The sequence below is a fragment of the Triticum aestivum genome, chromosome 5D (assembly GCF_018294505.1).
Source record: "Triticum aestivum cultivar Chinese Spring chromosome 5D, IWGSC CS RefSeq v2.1, whole genome shotgun sequence".
Lineage (NCBI taxonomy): Eukaryota > Viridiplantae > Streptophyta > Magnoliopsida > Poales > Poaceae > Triticum > Triticum aestivum.
Window position 1 is genome coordinate 443,129,616 of NC_057808.1, and position 13,589 is coordinate 443,143,204.

The 13,589-nt window shown below is 46.1% G+C and overlaps 3 protein-coding genes across 3 annotated transcripts; 2 read left to right on the forward strand and 1 right to left on the reverse strand.

The window, feature by feature from the left end:
• The first annotated feature begins 437 nt into the window (after positions 1-437).
• LOC123125403 (NAC domain-containing protein 86) lies at positions 438-2,741 on the forward strand. Its single transcript, XM_044545900.1, has 3 exons — positions 438-709; positions 808-1,118; positions 2,113-2,741. Exons 1-3 carry the CDS (start codon positions 553-555, stop codon positions 2,422-2,424), a joined length of 780 nt encoding a protein of 259 aa, XP_044401835.1. The 5' UTR covers positions 438-552; the 3' UTR covers positions 2,425-2,741.
• Positions 2,742-4,772: 2,031 nt separating this feature from the next.
• LOC123122542 (NAC domain-containing protein 86) lies at positions 4,773-7,838 on the forward strand. Its single transcript, XM_044542742.1, has 3 exons — positions 4,773-5,029; positions 5,127-5,404; positions 7,329-7,838. The coding sequence occupies exons 1-3, from the start codon at positions 4,873-4,875 to the stop codon at positions 7,545-7,547; spliced, it is 654 nt and encodes a 217-aa protein (XP_044398677.1). The 5' UTR covers positions 4,773-4,872; the 3' UTR covers positions 7,548-7,838.
• A 1,984-nt stretch (positions 7,839-9,822) lies between these two features.
• Positions 9,823-10,418, reverse strand: LOC123122543 (histone H4). The gene has a single exon (XM_044542743.1). The coding sequence runs from the start codon at positions 10,343-10,345 to the stop codon at positions 10,034-10,036; it is 312 nt and encodes a 103-aa protein (XP_044398678.1). The 5' UTR covers positions 10,346-10,418; the 3' UTR covers positions 9,823-10,033.
• Positions 10,419-13,589: the final 3,171 nt, after the last annotated feature.

Consider the following 13,589-nt stretch of genomic DNA (forward strand, 5'->3'; position numbering starts at 1 on the left):
TGTTGGACCGAGATTATGTAATATAATTATATAAACCATTTATTAAGGACTTGGTTTTTTGAAACCTCAATAAAGACATGACATATAGTGGACACTGTCTTAGTAGTTTTATTTCAGCAATGGAGTAATCTAGTCACTCGCAAAAAAATTGATCCATTCACTTGCCAGGATGAGAGAGAGAGAGAGAGAGAGAGAGTGTTACACGTCTAGAGAGAGAAATGAGGGGCGGTCGGCCGTGTAAGGAAAAGGATGAAGCTTGCGAGGGAATCTGCAAAAGAGGAGGTAGCTAGCTAAAGGTGGCCCCCATCCGATCGATGAAAATCTCGAGGGGAGGACGACTACTGTGCCTCCTACCCCAGCCGACGACGATCGACCCAGAGGAAGAGAAAACCTACTTATAAGGGCAGCTGGCCGCCCGGTAAAGGCAGCAGCAGCAGCCTCCTCCAACCAGCAGGAGCAGAGAAGAAGAAGCAAAGTGCGCGTCTTGCTCCTCCGCCGAAGCAGCTACCTACCAACCTAGCTGCTGCTGCTGCCGCCGTCGATCGCCGGGGTATGGCGCCGGTGGGTCTGCCGCCGGGTTTCCGGTTCCACCCGACGGACGAGGAGCTGGTGAACTACTACCTGAAGCGCAAGATCCACGGGCTCCACATCGAGCTCGACATCATCCCGGAGGTGGACCTCTACAAGTGCGAGCCCTGGGACCTCGCAGGTACAGTACGCACCACCGATCTCAGTTCGCATGTGATCTCGATCGCGTATGTGTTGTGAACTGATGCGAATTACAACGTACGTCCTCATGGCGTGCAGAGAAGTCGTTTTTGCCGAGCCGTGACCCGGAGTGGTACTTCTTCGGGCCGAGGGACCGCAAGTACCCCAACGGCTTCCGGACCAACCGGGCGACGCGGGCAGGGTACTGGAAGTCCACCGGCAAGGACCGGCGCGTCATGACGCAGCAGCACCACGGCGGCGGAGGAGCCGGCGGGGGCGCGCGGGCAATCGGGATGAAGAAGACGCTGGTGTACTACCGCGGACGCGCGCCGCAGGGGGTGCGCACCGACTGGGTGATGCACGAGTACCGCCTCGACGACAAGGACTCCGAGGACACCATCGCCATCCAGGTATGTATAATCACCTTCATTCTCTGAGTGACCTATCCCGTCATGCAAGGTGATCATGCATGCATGTCTAATCTTCTCCTTCCATGGATGCAATGGAAAGCTATTTAGCTAGGGCTTTGAGAAAAAATTGATCCTTTTCTTTTGTGCTGGCCGGGCAAAGAAAATTTTCTGCTTGCGTCTAAAATGAAAGGAAGACGTAAAATTTTCTGAGAGGATTACAACATGGCTTTTCTCCCGTCTGTAAAACGGTGTGGTAGTAGTATGGGTCACTTTGCTTTGCTCCAGCTACTACTCTGATGAGAGAGACAAACATGTAGGCCTCGCCTTGCTGTCCAAAAAATTTAACTAACAAAAGTAAAAGCCGGGGCCTTAGCATTAGTAGTATTTGTTCGTTCTCCAGCTACGTTCTTTGTTCTAAGATAAGAGTAGTACGTACTCTGCGTGTTAACCATGCATGCTACGCTACGTTCTCTCTTTTTTTGGGGTGAGATTAGAGCAGTCTGCACTGATCATGAGACGCTAAAGGGCCTTAACCAAAGCTAGAGAGCAAAGCAAAGCAAGCCCTCATGCATCTTGGCGCGAGATAGCAGCTCGTGTCGAGTCATGGCCATATGCATGTCGGCGTCCTCCCGCGCTTTCCGCTTTATTCCGTGCTGAATCCCATCATCATCCTCACACCCTTCTGATTTTTCCATGGCCGGCTAGTCTTCTTATTTCTTCTCCCGCTTTGCTTTGATAATCGATCGGCCTCTTTTTCTGATTAACAATCAACAAGAATGTATACAACACTATGATGGCACTCTGATGGATCAAATTGCCCAAAACCCAAGGCCTGTTGACTACTAATTGGCAGAAGTAACTGCACATGAGATAATCATGCATCAGTGTGTGCATAAACTTTCAAGAAAGTCTCGAGAAACCACAATAGCAGATGGATCTTGTTTTTGCTTTTTCCTGTCATGAGTTAATATACCATGCATGGTGGATGGATCAGGACACCTACGCGCTGTGCCGGGTCTTCAAGAAGAACGCCATCTGCGCCGAGGTGGAGGAGCTGCAGGAGGGGCAGTGCAGCATGGCACTGCTCGAGGGCGCCTGCCAGCAGCTGCTCGCCAGCAGCCGCACTGCCGGACAGGAGTACTACCAGACCCCGTCGCCCGACGTGCCCGCAGGGTCCACCTCCTGCGGTGCTGACGCCGACGCAGACGACGACGCTGACAAGGACGACTCCTGGATGCAGTTCATCTCCGAGGACGCCTGGTGCTCCAGCACCGCCGCCGAGGAGAGCACCTCCTGCGCCGGCTGATCATGCATGCGGCCGGAGAGCTTCTTCTGTCGGTGGAAATAATCCTCCTGATATATATACCTATATATTTTTCCTTTTTCTTTTTGTGATCGGTGCTGCTGGCAATTTATCAATAATCACCGAGTGTTGAAGGTGAAAGATCAAGCAGTAATAAGGTATATATAATCCTTTTGGGTTCCATCTTCCAGCGTATTGCTGGGAGTTTGGGTAACCGATCGATCGATGCTGGCCTCAAGGTGAAGGCTGTAATCCTTCCTGGAGTTGAGCTCATAAGGAGGATTTATATTTATATGATGATGATAGGAACAATCAGACTACATTTGTGTTTTTCTTCTTCTGTTCATGCTTTCCTTGGTGTTCATATGTATTATTAAGCTTCTCGATTGGAGGCTTTTTTTTCTCCTCTTCCTGTGAAAAAAGAAAGAGTGAGGCTATGCCATTCCATAGCATATATAGTTGTTGTGTGCCTCCCTATATGTCAATAGAATTGAACAAAAATGTAACTGCTTGTACCTGACTGCTCAATTTGCATCAATCTGCTCCAAACCTGGCACCTGGTTCTTATTGCCTCAGTAAATCCATTATTCGTATGTTTATCAATAAATAAGAAAATAAAATTGCAACTAAATTATGATTTTTGGCAACCACATTTGTGCCGTAATTGTTTACATGTATTACTTTAGTAAATAGGCCAAGCATATAGATATGAAAAAACATTCTTTATACTTCATGACTCATAAAATAGAAATCTCACAGTAAACCATTTTACTTTTTTTAAATATATATCTTCAAATGCTGAAAATCTACCTTTTTTAGTATATCACATGCAAAGCACTATATCCTGTAAACATGGAAAATCCTATGCAACAGGTTCCGTTACATGCTTGGATTGCAAGGCATGCATCAGTACTGACGAAGAAGCTTAATTGAACACTTCTGTGCACCAAAGCGTTGAAGGAATACTATTCTAGATCAGAGGCTACCACATGCTGTTGCCAGTAGCCCTAGAATGTCAATTAGAATCCATCTCAAGTCAATAAATATAAGCCCAGAGCAGCTTTGTACTCTCAGTAAACATACAGGTCTATGACTGTATTTTTCACAAAACCGTGTACTGCAACAAAGTATTACCCGAGTGGTGCTCCAATAACATCTCTTTTTACCACATGGCCAGGAAAGCTTCTATGCAGATCTCAGGCGAAAACAGTAATGATTTATCATCTTTCTGGGCATCGTTCCGGCCTCACTGGTACCAGAGAAGACAGAACTAAAGTTCTGCAGTCTACCTTATCGTGTCTTCACCGTGAATCTTCGCTGCAAGCGTGTTGCCTCTGAATCTTTTTCAGAATGGCCCAGCAGGTCAATAGTACCCTTGAACCGTTTCGCCGTTTGGATAGTCACACCAACTGCAAAGTAATTTGCAAATCTACATTTAGAAACAGAATTTGCTTTAGACCACATGCATCTGAAGGCGATGCCCTTCTTTTCATGTAGAGAATTGGGTAAGGCCACTCGCTGGCCTCTTTACATGAGATGCCATCTGCTTCGTTGGCATTGTAGTGTTGGAGGAGTTTAGGAGAAAATAACAGCCAGTTTTTTAACGGATCATTTATCCCCTTCAAAATAAGGTTGCAGTACACATAAATATTTCTTGCGTTAAGACTGATCATTTGATCTTACTAATCGAACGGCTTCCATTCAAGAAAGAGAGGATCTAGATCATTGCCGTTAATTTCTTTGAACACAAGGAGCTTTCTAATCAACTTATGCTTCTGGAGGCATTTGTATGCTCAACTAGAAATGTGATGATCGAATGCACTCAATTACTCCTTTGTCAGAATCTAAAGCTAAAAGTTTTGTCTGATCTAGATGGCTGAATGGCTAGCAATGCAAGCTCATTGACACTATAGGGCCTCATGGCTACATGAACCTTTCCTTTTCCTTTCTGAAACTTTCTGTTTTACAATGCTGATCCCAAGACAGATGCATGTGGCATAGCTCCCTACCCTTGTCTTTAGTCCTCTTCTTCTCTACGACACTTCAAAGAGGCTAAGCTTGTGAGGCACAAAAACAAGTTCAGTGGGCAAAAGAACATGATCTAATGCAAGGTCCAGGCAGGCGGCATCGTGACAACTTTCTCATGCTGGTACAGCGCCCCTCCACGACCTACCAGCATTGGAGATCATAAAAGTGTGTTATCCAGATAAAAAACAGAACAAAAGTCGGCTCCGTTAAAAGAAATGAAAAGAAGATCCTTCGGTGCTGTAAGACGTCCAGAGCCTGCTTGTGTGAGAATCCTGGAAAGAGAGACACGGCTACTTGTAGGGCAGGCTTTGAATCATTTCACGAAGGGGCTAAAGAGCGCAGCAGCTGGACACGGTAGGGAAAGACAAAGGGGAAAGACAAAGAGAAAGATCGGCAACAAAGGAGGAGGCGAACCAGGAGATCATGGCGCCGGTTGGTCTCCCCCCAGGCTTTAGGTTTCATCCAACTGATGAGGAGCTTGTGAACTATTACCTCAAGAGGAAGGTCCATGGCCAGAGCATCGAACTCGACATCATCCCAGAGGTAGACCTCTACAAGTGTGAGCCTTGGGAGCTAGCAGGTAACCTGAAAAATTAAACTCTGTTGTGTTGTTCATCCTGTTGTCTAACTACTGCTGAGTCCTGATTGAACTTGGGATATGTTCTTTGTTTCGGAAGAGAAATCGTTCCTGCCCAGTAGAGACCCTGAGTGGTACTTCTTTGGGCCAAGGGATAGGAAGTATCCAAATGGATGCCGGACGAACCGAGCAACTCGGGCAGGATACTGGAAATCGACCGGCAAAGATCGATCCATCAACTACCAGAAGAGGTCAATCGGTATGAAGAAGACATTAGTCTTCTACCAAGGCCGAGCTCCTCAGGGGATCAGGAGCAACTGGGTCATGCATGAGTACCGCATCGAGGAAAGCGAATGCAACAACACCATGGGGGTTCAGGTTACTCCTTCATTCTCCTCTCCTCACTTTCAGTATCAGTTAAATCATTGTGTTTCTGCTACATTTAGTGAGCTCAGGATGCAGTTCATAGTACTAAAATCCAGCCAATCTTGTAGTAATCATACCTTGGAAATATGCAGGATTTTAGAGATATTGTCTTGCTAAAATAATTTTGTTTTTATTATAAACAGCAAAAATAAAATTGACAATAAAAGAGGGAAAAATTAGCTAGGGCATACGCAATTCAGGAAAACTACGTTGTTTATGCATGGAGTGCATGAAAAGCTAGGGTTCTTATCTCTTTTTCCCCGGCCCATATCCATCAGCATAAAGTATTCCTTGCTTCCATAGACCATAGATACTTTACAAAGTACAGCAGAAGTTCTTCTAATGGGGTCACACATGGTGCACTTTTTTTGGTACACTTGATAAGACAAATGTAACATCCAATCCTTGGTTTCTGAATTGAAACCATACTGTGTGACTGCATAAGGGGTGCCACCACCGCCTCATGATGCAGGGTACACATAATCTAGGTCTTTTGCATGTTGATGCTACCTTAAAGCTTAGACATCCTTCGGTGTGGCCCAGTGCTGTGTCGGTGGCTTTGCACTTTATTCTCCATGTCCCACTCCTACTTTACTTGGTAGTAAAACTGAACATAAACTTCTGATCCCATGTAAACTGTAGATTAGATGGGAGAGCAGAGCACAGCAAACTTGCTAGCTAAAAATTGTGCATACTGGGCCATCCTTTTCACATTTCTGTGACTGTTTATACAGTAATAGTGTAGTACTATTCAGAGTTTGTGCATCGCTTCATGTGACAACTAAATTTGGTTACATTTGGTCCAAACGTAACACACCAAATACCCCACAAAAAACTCTTCATAAGTGTGGATGGTTGATCATATTCTAATAGACTATTGGGTAGCAGCATACTACAGTCAGCACTGAACTTGCATATCATTTCCTGCTGCACATAATGCTGAATTCTCTGGAGATTCATTTCCAAAGATTGGTAATAAACAAGGTTTATTTAGCTAGAAACCCAGAATTCTATCATGAAAAGCCAAGAGTAGCTAATGATAAGCCCTACAAAAGAGAACAAGAAAAAAAGCAGGATGCGAACCCCGATCCAGCACATGTATGAACATAGAACGTTATTTGAACGTATAGATATAGCACATGTACCAGAGCAGCAAAGTCCCCAACACAATGAAGCAGCAGCATCTACACGGTTTATAAGTTTGAAGATGCAAGTGTAAAACAGATATTCTATTATTAGAACGCAAATAACTAATTGTGAGTCTTATAGAAAAAAATTAAGAAAAATAGAAAACAGACCCCAATCCACCGCACATAAACATAGAAGGGCATTCAAATGTATAGATATAGCACATTAGCACATGTAACAAAGCAGGAAAAGTCCCCAAAATAATGAAGCAGCGTCATCGACACAGTTTAAGTTTGCAGCTGTAAATTGTTCAGTAAAGCAGAAAGGTTAGAATGGCATTAATTTTACATCCATATGATTCAAATTATAAGGGCATAACGTTATTTGAGCAGCAAAATGCCCTGGCATAATGAAGAAGCATAACTGACACAGTTTAAGTATACAGTTGTATATCATTCAGTAAAGCAGAAAGGTTAGCATGGCATTAATTTTACATCCATATGATTCAAATTATAAAGATATAACGTTAGTTCAGCTTTTAGATATAGCACAGCAAAATTCCCCGGCATAAGAAAGAAGCATCATTGACACAGTTTAAGTATGCAGCTGTGTATTGTTCAATAAAGCAGAAAGGTTAGCATGGAATTAATTTTCCATCCATGTGGAACATAAGAGACAGTTTGTTCCATGTGAAAGCAAAAAAAAGGGGAATGAGGTTTTGTTGTTCATCTTTCTTGTTCTTTTACAGGACTCCTATGCGCTATGTCGGGTTTTCAAGAAAAATGTGCCGGCTGGTGAATTTGAAAAACAAGGGGAATGCAGCTCATCACAGGCTAAAGCAAATCAAGAACAGGTTACAGACTTCGAGGATGCTGGAGAGTCCTCAACTGCAAACGAGAATGACAAAGACAATTCTTGGATGCAGTTCATAGTGGAAGACCTGTGGTGCAGCAACAAAACCAAGTAATGAACTAGAGAATGCAGCTTGCTCAACATGATCTAACCAGAAAATCCAGCACTAGTTACACTGTGTATCTTTGTATATGTTTGATAAAAACACTTCTCACTTTGGACAGTATGAACACTTAAGTTTGGACTCTGATTCTTGATGTAGGCTTATACTTCTCTTCTTTTGGTAATGTAATATACAAATGGGCTACTTTGTACTTGAAGTCTTCTTTTACCTGTATCTACCATCCAATGCAATGATTTGTAGTGAAAGCACTAATACAAAAGGCAGAAACTTAGTTCAATGTATCTTATTCTGTGAACAGTTTTCATGTTCCTAAATTTTTTTGTAATATCAGTTTATAATGATTTTAAGGGTATCAGTCTCAAATGTAAAGAGACCAAAGCTACTAATACCATTAGCAATCACCATTACCGACTAATAAAATTCAACTCAGAAATGTAAGGTGCCAATATGGTAGTTAATCGTTCTTATTAATGTTCAAAGGTTCCTGAGTTGCAAAATGTATACAAGTGGTGCTATTGTCATGTTCGTCAATAGCCTAAGCTCGATACGTGTGAAATAAAGAATAGCGTAAGCTACATACAGTTTTCAGACTGTTTTCCAGATGTAGGTTCTAACTAAAGCTGTTTAGATATCATTATACTCGCTTGGCCATTTCAAGGCTGAAAGCCTGAAATCTCCGCACTCAGGTTATCATAAAATCCTTGGATACATGGCTGCATGGGTTGCTGAAAACCAAACACAGAACCCGTCAACCTTTATTTATGCGCCTTTAGCACCATAATGTGTCGTATATTTTCCTATCATCTGCCTCTGAACATGTTCAGTTCATATGCATTTTCAGCCAAAGAAACAAGATGGTTAAATGGTTATTGCAATTCAAGAAGGTGTCAGGTAGTCAAAATCTACTTTTAGCCGAAGAAATTAGCTGCCTCTTACCACAATTAAAAAAGATGTTTCACATAGTCAACATCTATTTTCAAAATCAGGCAAAGAAATCAGTTGCTTCCCATCCCAATCCAAGGCTAGCTAGTATAATTGTTTATATACTGTATCATAGTACTGGTTTGATCATTTCAAGGCTGTGAAAGCCAGAAATCTCAGCACCCAGACAATAACAAATTCCTGGGATATATGGCAACATGGGTATCTGTAAACCAAACCCAGACCCCATCAACCTAATCCACACTGGTTCATGTTTCTCCATGATGCATTCAGTTCATATATCTTATGATCTTATCAGCCAAGGAAATCAACTGTGTTCTTGCCAGTTACCAACATCAAAAAAGTTGGGTCAGGTAGTCAAAATATAATTTCAGCCAAAGAAACCAGCTGCTCCTTACCATAATTCAAAAGGTAGTCCGTTGGCCGATGTCCATTTTCAAGAACAAGCAAAGAAATCAGCTGGTTCTTATCACATTCAGAATGTTGTCAGACAGGCAACACCTATTTTAAATAACAAAGTAAGGAAATTCCCATCACAGTTCAAATGTTATGAGGAGTCCTGATTGGTAGCGCGTCCAAATTGCAACCAATAAAGCTGGTAGTATGAACTACCAAATCGAAGCTGTGGCTGATCATGACAGCTTTTGCAAAGACATCGAGATGGTAAAGCAGATCTGTACCGAGAGGTCGCGGGAGCAGCAAAGTGGGTCGATTCGGGGCAGAGGCGAGCACGCGATCCCAACTCAAGGCCCCCCATGGCGGCGGCCGCGTTCCACCGCCGCGGCACGACAGCCCTCATCCCCGCGGTCAGCGGCGACCTCGGCTCCAATCTGTTTCGGAAGCAAGAGTCATGGGCCGTGAACGAAAACGAAGGGGGAAAGGAGAACAGAATGCACCTCGGGTGTTCGACGAAATGGCTGTATGGAAACAGGTTTTGGGCTTACCTGCGCCGCCGCTTTGCCGGTGCAGACGAGCCGTTCCGTTCTCCTCGGTTCTCCGGCTGCTGGGTGGATCGGTGTCAATCGATGGATTTGGAATTGGAATTTGAATCAGCTCGAAGTGGGCGTTTCACGATTCGGGGACGGAAATGCAGGGATGGTTCAGAATAGCACTGAAATTCAGAGACGGGCAATGGGGAAAAGTTAGCATGCCGCGCACATCCACAGCAACAGAGCAAGAGATTGAAGGAAGAATTCAGGGATAAAACAGCTCAAATGCCTTTCACAGTTCAGAGACTTCAGATGGGGAATCAGACCAGGCGATGGATGGGGGGCAGAGAATGCAAAATCAGCGAACGCACTGGAAGGCATTCACATCAGAAGAATTTCAGGGATAAACTGCTGCAATTTCCATTCCAAACTTCTTCCAGTACATCTCTACAACAGCAACATCAGCTCACAAGACGGGAGCAAACACCAAGGAGATACCACTGCTCTTGCACGGAGAACCACGAACCCTAGACAGCAACTAGATAGATAGCACTACTACTCTCGGTCGGACGGCGGCGTCGCGAGCTGGATCGATGAACCCTCGGCCTAGCCTCCGAAGCCGTAGAGGGTGCGGCCCTGGCGCTTGAGCGCGTAGACGACGTCCATGGCGGTGACGGTCTTGCGGCGGGCGTGCTCGGTGTAGGTGACGGCGTCGCGGATGACGTTCTCGAGGAAGATCTTGAGCACGCCGCGGGTCTCCTCGTAGATGAGCCCCGAGATGCGCTTCACGCCGCCCCTGCGCGCCAGCCGCCGGATCGCCGGCTTGGTGATGCCCTGGATGTTGTCGCGGAGCACCTTCCGGTGGCGCTTCGCGCCGCCCTTGCCCAGCCCCTTGCCTCCCTTGCCGCGGCCCGACATCCTCCGCGCTTCTCCCCTCTCTACGGTGGGATTGGATTGGATTGTTTTGGTGGTGGGCGATGAGATTGATGGTGGTGGAGTGCGGGGCGAGGTGGGATTTATAGCCGCGGGGTTTGGGGAGAGGGGAGCGGCCAGGATCCGCGTGATGCGGCGCGCGGGCCGTCGGATGGGAGGTGGACGGCGAGGAGTGGGGGTGGAGTGGTGGCGCGGATCGGTGACGTGGCGGGGAGGTGTGCTTTTTCTGTGAGGACGAGGCGGGCTGCTGGGACGCGGGGAGGGCGCGAGTCTCGTCTGGGTGGATGGCGGGTGGGACCGCGTGGTTTTCGGATGGATTTTTGCGCGGGGTGTTCGCTGCCGCGAAGTTTTGGATGCGTTTTTGCGGAGACTGTCGGTGTGGGCGTGGCCAGTGAGCTGTGTGCAGGCCACGAAACTGGTTTTTTTTTAACTGGAATACACATTCCATTAACTTAACCGTGCACAGCAGAATCGCCGGCAACCAAGTCGCATACAAATTCTGATGCTTGGTCCTTCCACCAGGAGCACACCACACCTGCCCGATAGCCAAAAGCAGCAAGGCTATGGGCTACAGAATTACAAGAACGCTTACAGAAGGTAAATTCAAAAGCATCAAAAGATGCGTAACAAAGGCTACGAGCTTCACGGATTAGGACGTCAATTGAAGACAGATCCCTCTCGCCAGAGTTTATGGCATTCACCAGACTCAACGAGTCTGATTCAAAAATAGCCTGATTGATTCCCATTTCGCTCGCCGCTTCGATGGCCCTGTTACAAGCAGTAGCTTCAGCTTGTAAAGCCGACGTGAGATGATCCATCCTCCCTGCACATGCAGCAATGACGTCCCCTTGATCTGATCTCATAACACAGCCCCAGGCTCCCCCTCCTTGCTCCACATGGAAGGCTGCGTCAAAGTTAATATTGACAAAACCTTCCTTTGGTTTACTCCACCCTGCTATTGTATGCATTGTGTCATGCTTTTCAGTCTGCAAAGATCCATTCTGAAAATCATCAAGTATTCTGCGGATGTTATAGGCCACTCCTTCGGTGGGCTTCATCTTGCCGCCATGGTTTGCTTTATTGCGTATATTCCACCACTCCCATAGAAGAATCAGGACCAGATCACGGCGAACCCGCGTTAGCGACCACAGGAAATCAAACATGGCTACTGGATCAGCACACTTCAGCAACTCTAGTCTAACATCCTCCAGCTGCAATTCTCTCCAAAGATGCTTCACTAGCTTGCACTTGAGAAATAAATGGCCACCATCCTCATCCAGCCTCATACATATCGGGCATCTAGTATCTAGCTCCACCTGCTTTCGCTTGACATTCATCCGTAGCGGCAAAGAGTTATGTGCCAGACGCCACAGAAACATCTCACTTTGGGGGGCAAATCAAGAGTCCAGAACCTATTCCATTTCTTCGAGTAGCTTGGCGTGGCCGTCGACGAGCTAGCATCTCTATTCTTGCTCGCGTCCCTAATGCTGGTTCCCAAATGGTAGGCGGATTTCACTGAGAACACTCCCCTTGGATCCAGATGCCAAGCCGGCTGATCATCCATGCCACTCCTGACTGGTATCGCTAGTATCTCCTTCACATCCTCTTCGCAGAACAGATCTTTCACCAGTTCTTCATCCCAGTTCTCCGTATACGGATCAAACAGGTCACTGACTTTGTCGATGAGCACGCTGCCTCTAGCAGTGCGCGGCCGTCTCGTCGTTCCATTTGGTATCCACGGGTCTTCCCAGATACGCACATGTTCTCCTGTCCCAATCCTCCAAACAATTCCTTCTTTCAGCAGCTCCACCCCTTTCAAGATACTCCTCCAGGTGTACGACATATCCCCAATCGCTTCTGCTTCTAGGACCGAGCAGTTTGGAAAATACCTTGCTTTTAACACCCTCGCACACAAAGTATCCGGTTCCTGCAGTATTCGCCACCCCTGTCTAGCAAGCATGGCCAGATTGAAAATGTGCAGGTCCCGAAAGCCCAATCCCCCATCTTTCTTTGACTTAGTGAGTTTCTCCCACCCTATCCAATGGCATTGGTCCCACTTGTCCTGTTGGCTCCACCAATACCGATTAATCAGAGTGTCAATCTCTTCACACAATTTCTTAGTTAGATCGAAGCAGGACATGGCATATGCCGGGATTGCTTGTGCCACTGCTTTCACCAACGTCTCCTTGCCCGGCAAAGCCAACAGTTTTTCCATCCATCCCTGCATCCTTTGCCAAATGCTTTGTTTAATGTATTCAAACTCCTTGCTTCTTGCTGCTCCGACGTGCACTGGCAGACCGAGATACCGCTTTCCTACAGACTCATGCGCGATTCCAAGAATCTGCAACACTTCTGCTCTTCTAGCATTGCTGGTACCCTTACTGAAAGTGACAACTGACTTGTTCTTATTAATCATTTGGCTAGACTGGGCCTCATAAAGTGCAAGAATATCCTGCAACCTGTGGGCCCCTTGAGCATTTGCCTTCATCACAATCAGCGAGTCGTCTGCGAAGAACAGATGGTTGATCTTAGGGGCACCTTGGCAAATCTGTACTCCTTGAATCGATCCCTCAATCTCAGCTCGGTGCAAGAGCGCCGAGAATCCCTCTGCACACAATAGAAATAGGTACGGCGAGAGGGGATCCCCCTGGCGCAGTCCTCTTTCGGGCACAATAGTTTCAGTGAGGTTTCTGTTTACTTTCACCCTATACCTTACACTTGAGACGCATTTCATTATGGTTCCAATCCACTGTTCAGCGAAACCCATCTTGCGCGTAATGCATTCGAGGAATTTCCACTCAACTCGATCGTAGGCCTTACTCATATCCAGTTTGATAGCAACCAATCCATCACGACCACCCTTCTTCTTGTGCATTAAATGATTTATCTCATAGGCCAACAACACGTTATCCGTGATCATCCTCCCTGGGACAAACGCTGATTGTGTTGGTGATATGATCTCTGGAAGTATTTCCTTCAATCTGTTTGCCACTGCCTTCGAATCAACTTGTACAGCACGTTGCAGAGGCTTATGGGTCTGAACTCTGTCACTCTTTCAGGGTTTTTATTCTTTGGAATCAACACAATGATGGTATCATTCCATGTCTCAGGCATAGCGCCCCCATTTAGGACAGCAAGCACTTCAGCTTGTACCTTCTGTCCCACCAACTCCCAGAACCTTTTATAGAACACAGCCGGCATTCCGTCCGGTCCCGGAGCTTTAAGGTCA

Excerpts from the sequence above, each read along its gene's own strand:
- LOC123122542 (XM_044542742.1), top strand. The coding sequence starts at position 4,873 with ATGGCGCCGGTTGGTCTCCCCCCAGGCTTTAGGTTTCATCCAACTGAT. Across the intron at positions 5,030-5,126 it reads TGAGCCTTGGGAGCTAGCAG|AGAAATCGTTCCTGCCCAGT; the intron begins GTAACCTGAAAA and ends TTGTTTCGGAAG. Across the intron at positions 5,405-7,328 it reads ACAACACCATGGGGGTTCAG|GACTCCTATGCGCTATGTCG; the intron begins GTTACTCCTTCA and ends GTTCTTTTACAG.
- LOC123125403 (XM_044545900.1), top strand. The coding sequence starts at position 553 with ATGGCGCCGGTGGGTCTGCCGCCGGGTTTCCGGTTCCACCCGACGGAC. Across the intron at positions 710-807 it reads CGAGCCCTGGGACCTCGCAG|AGAAGTCGTTTTTGCCGAGC; the intron begins GTACAGTACGCA and ends CATGGCGTGCAG. Across the intron at positions 1,119-2,112 it reads AGGACACCATCGCCATCCAG|GACACCTACGCGCTGTGCCG; the intron begins GTATGTATAATC and ends TGGATGGATCAG.
- LOC123122543 (XM_044542743.1), bottom strand. The coding sequence starts at position 10,345 with ATGTCGGGCCGCGGCAAGGGAGGCAAGGGGCTGGGCAAGGGCGGCGCG.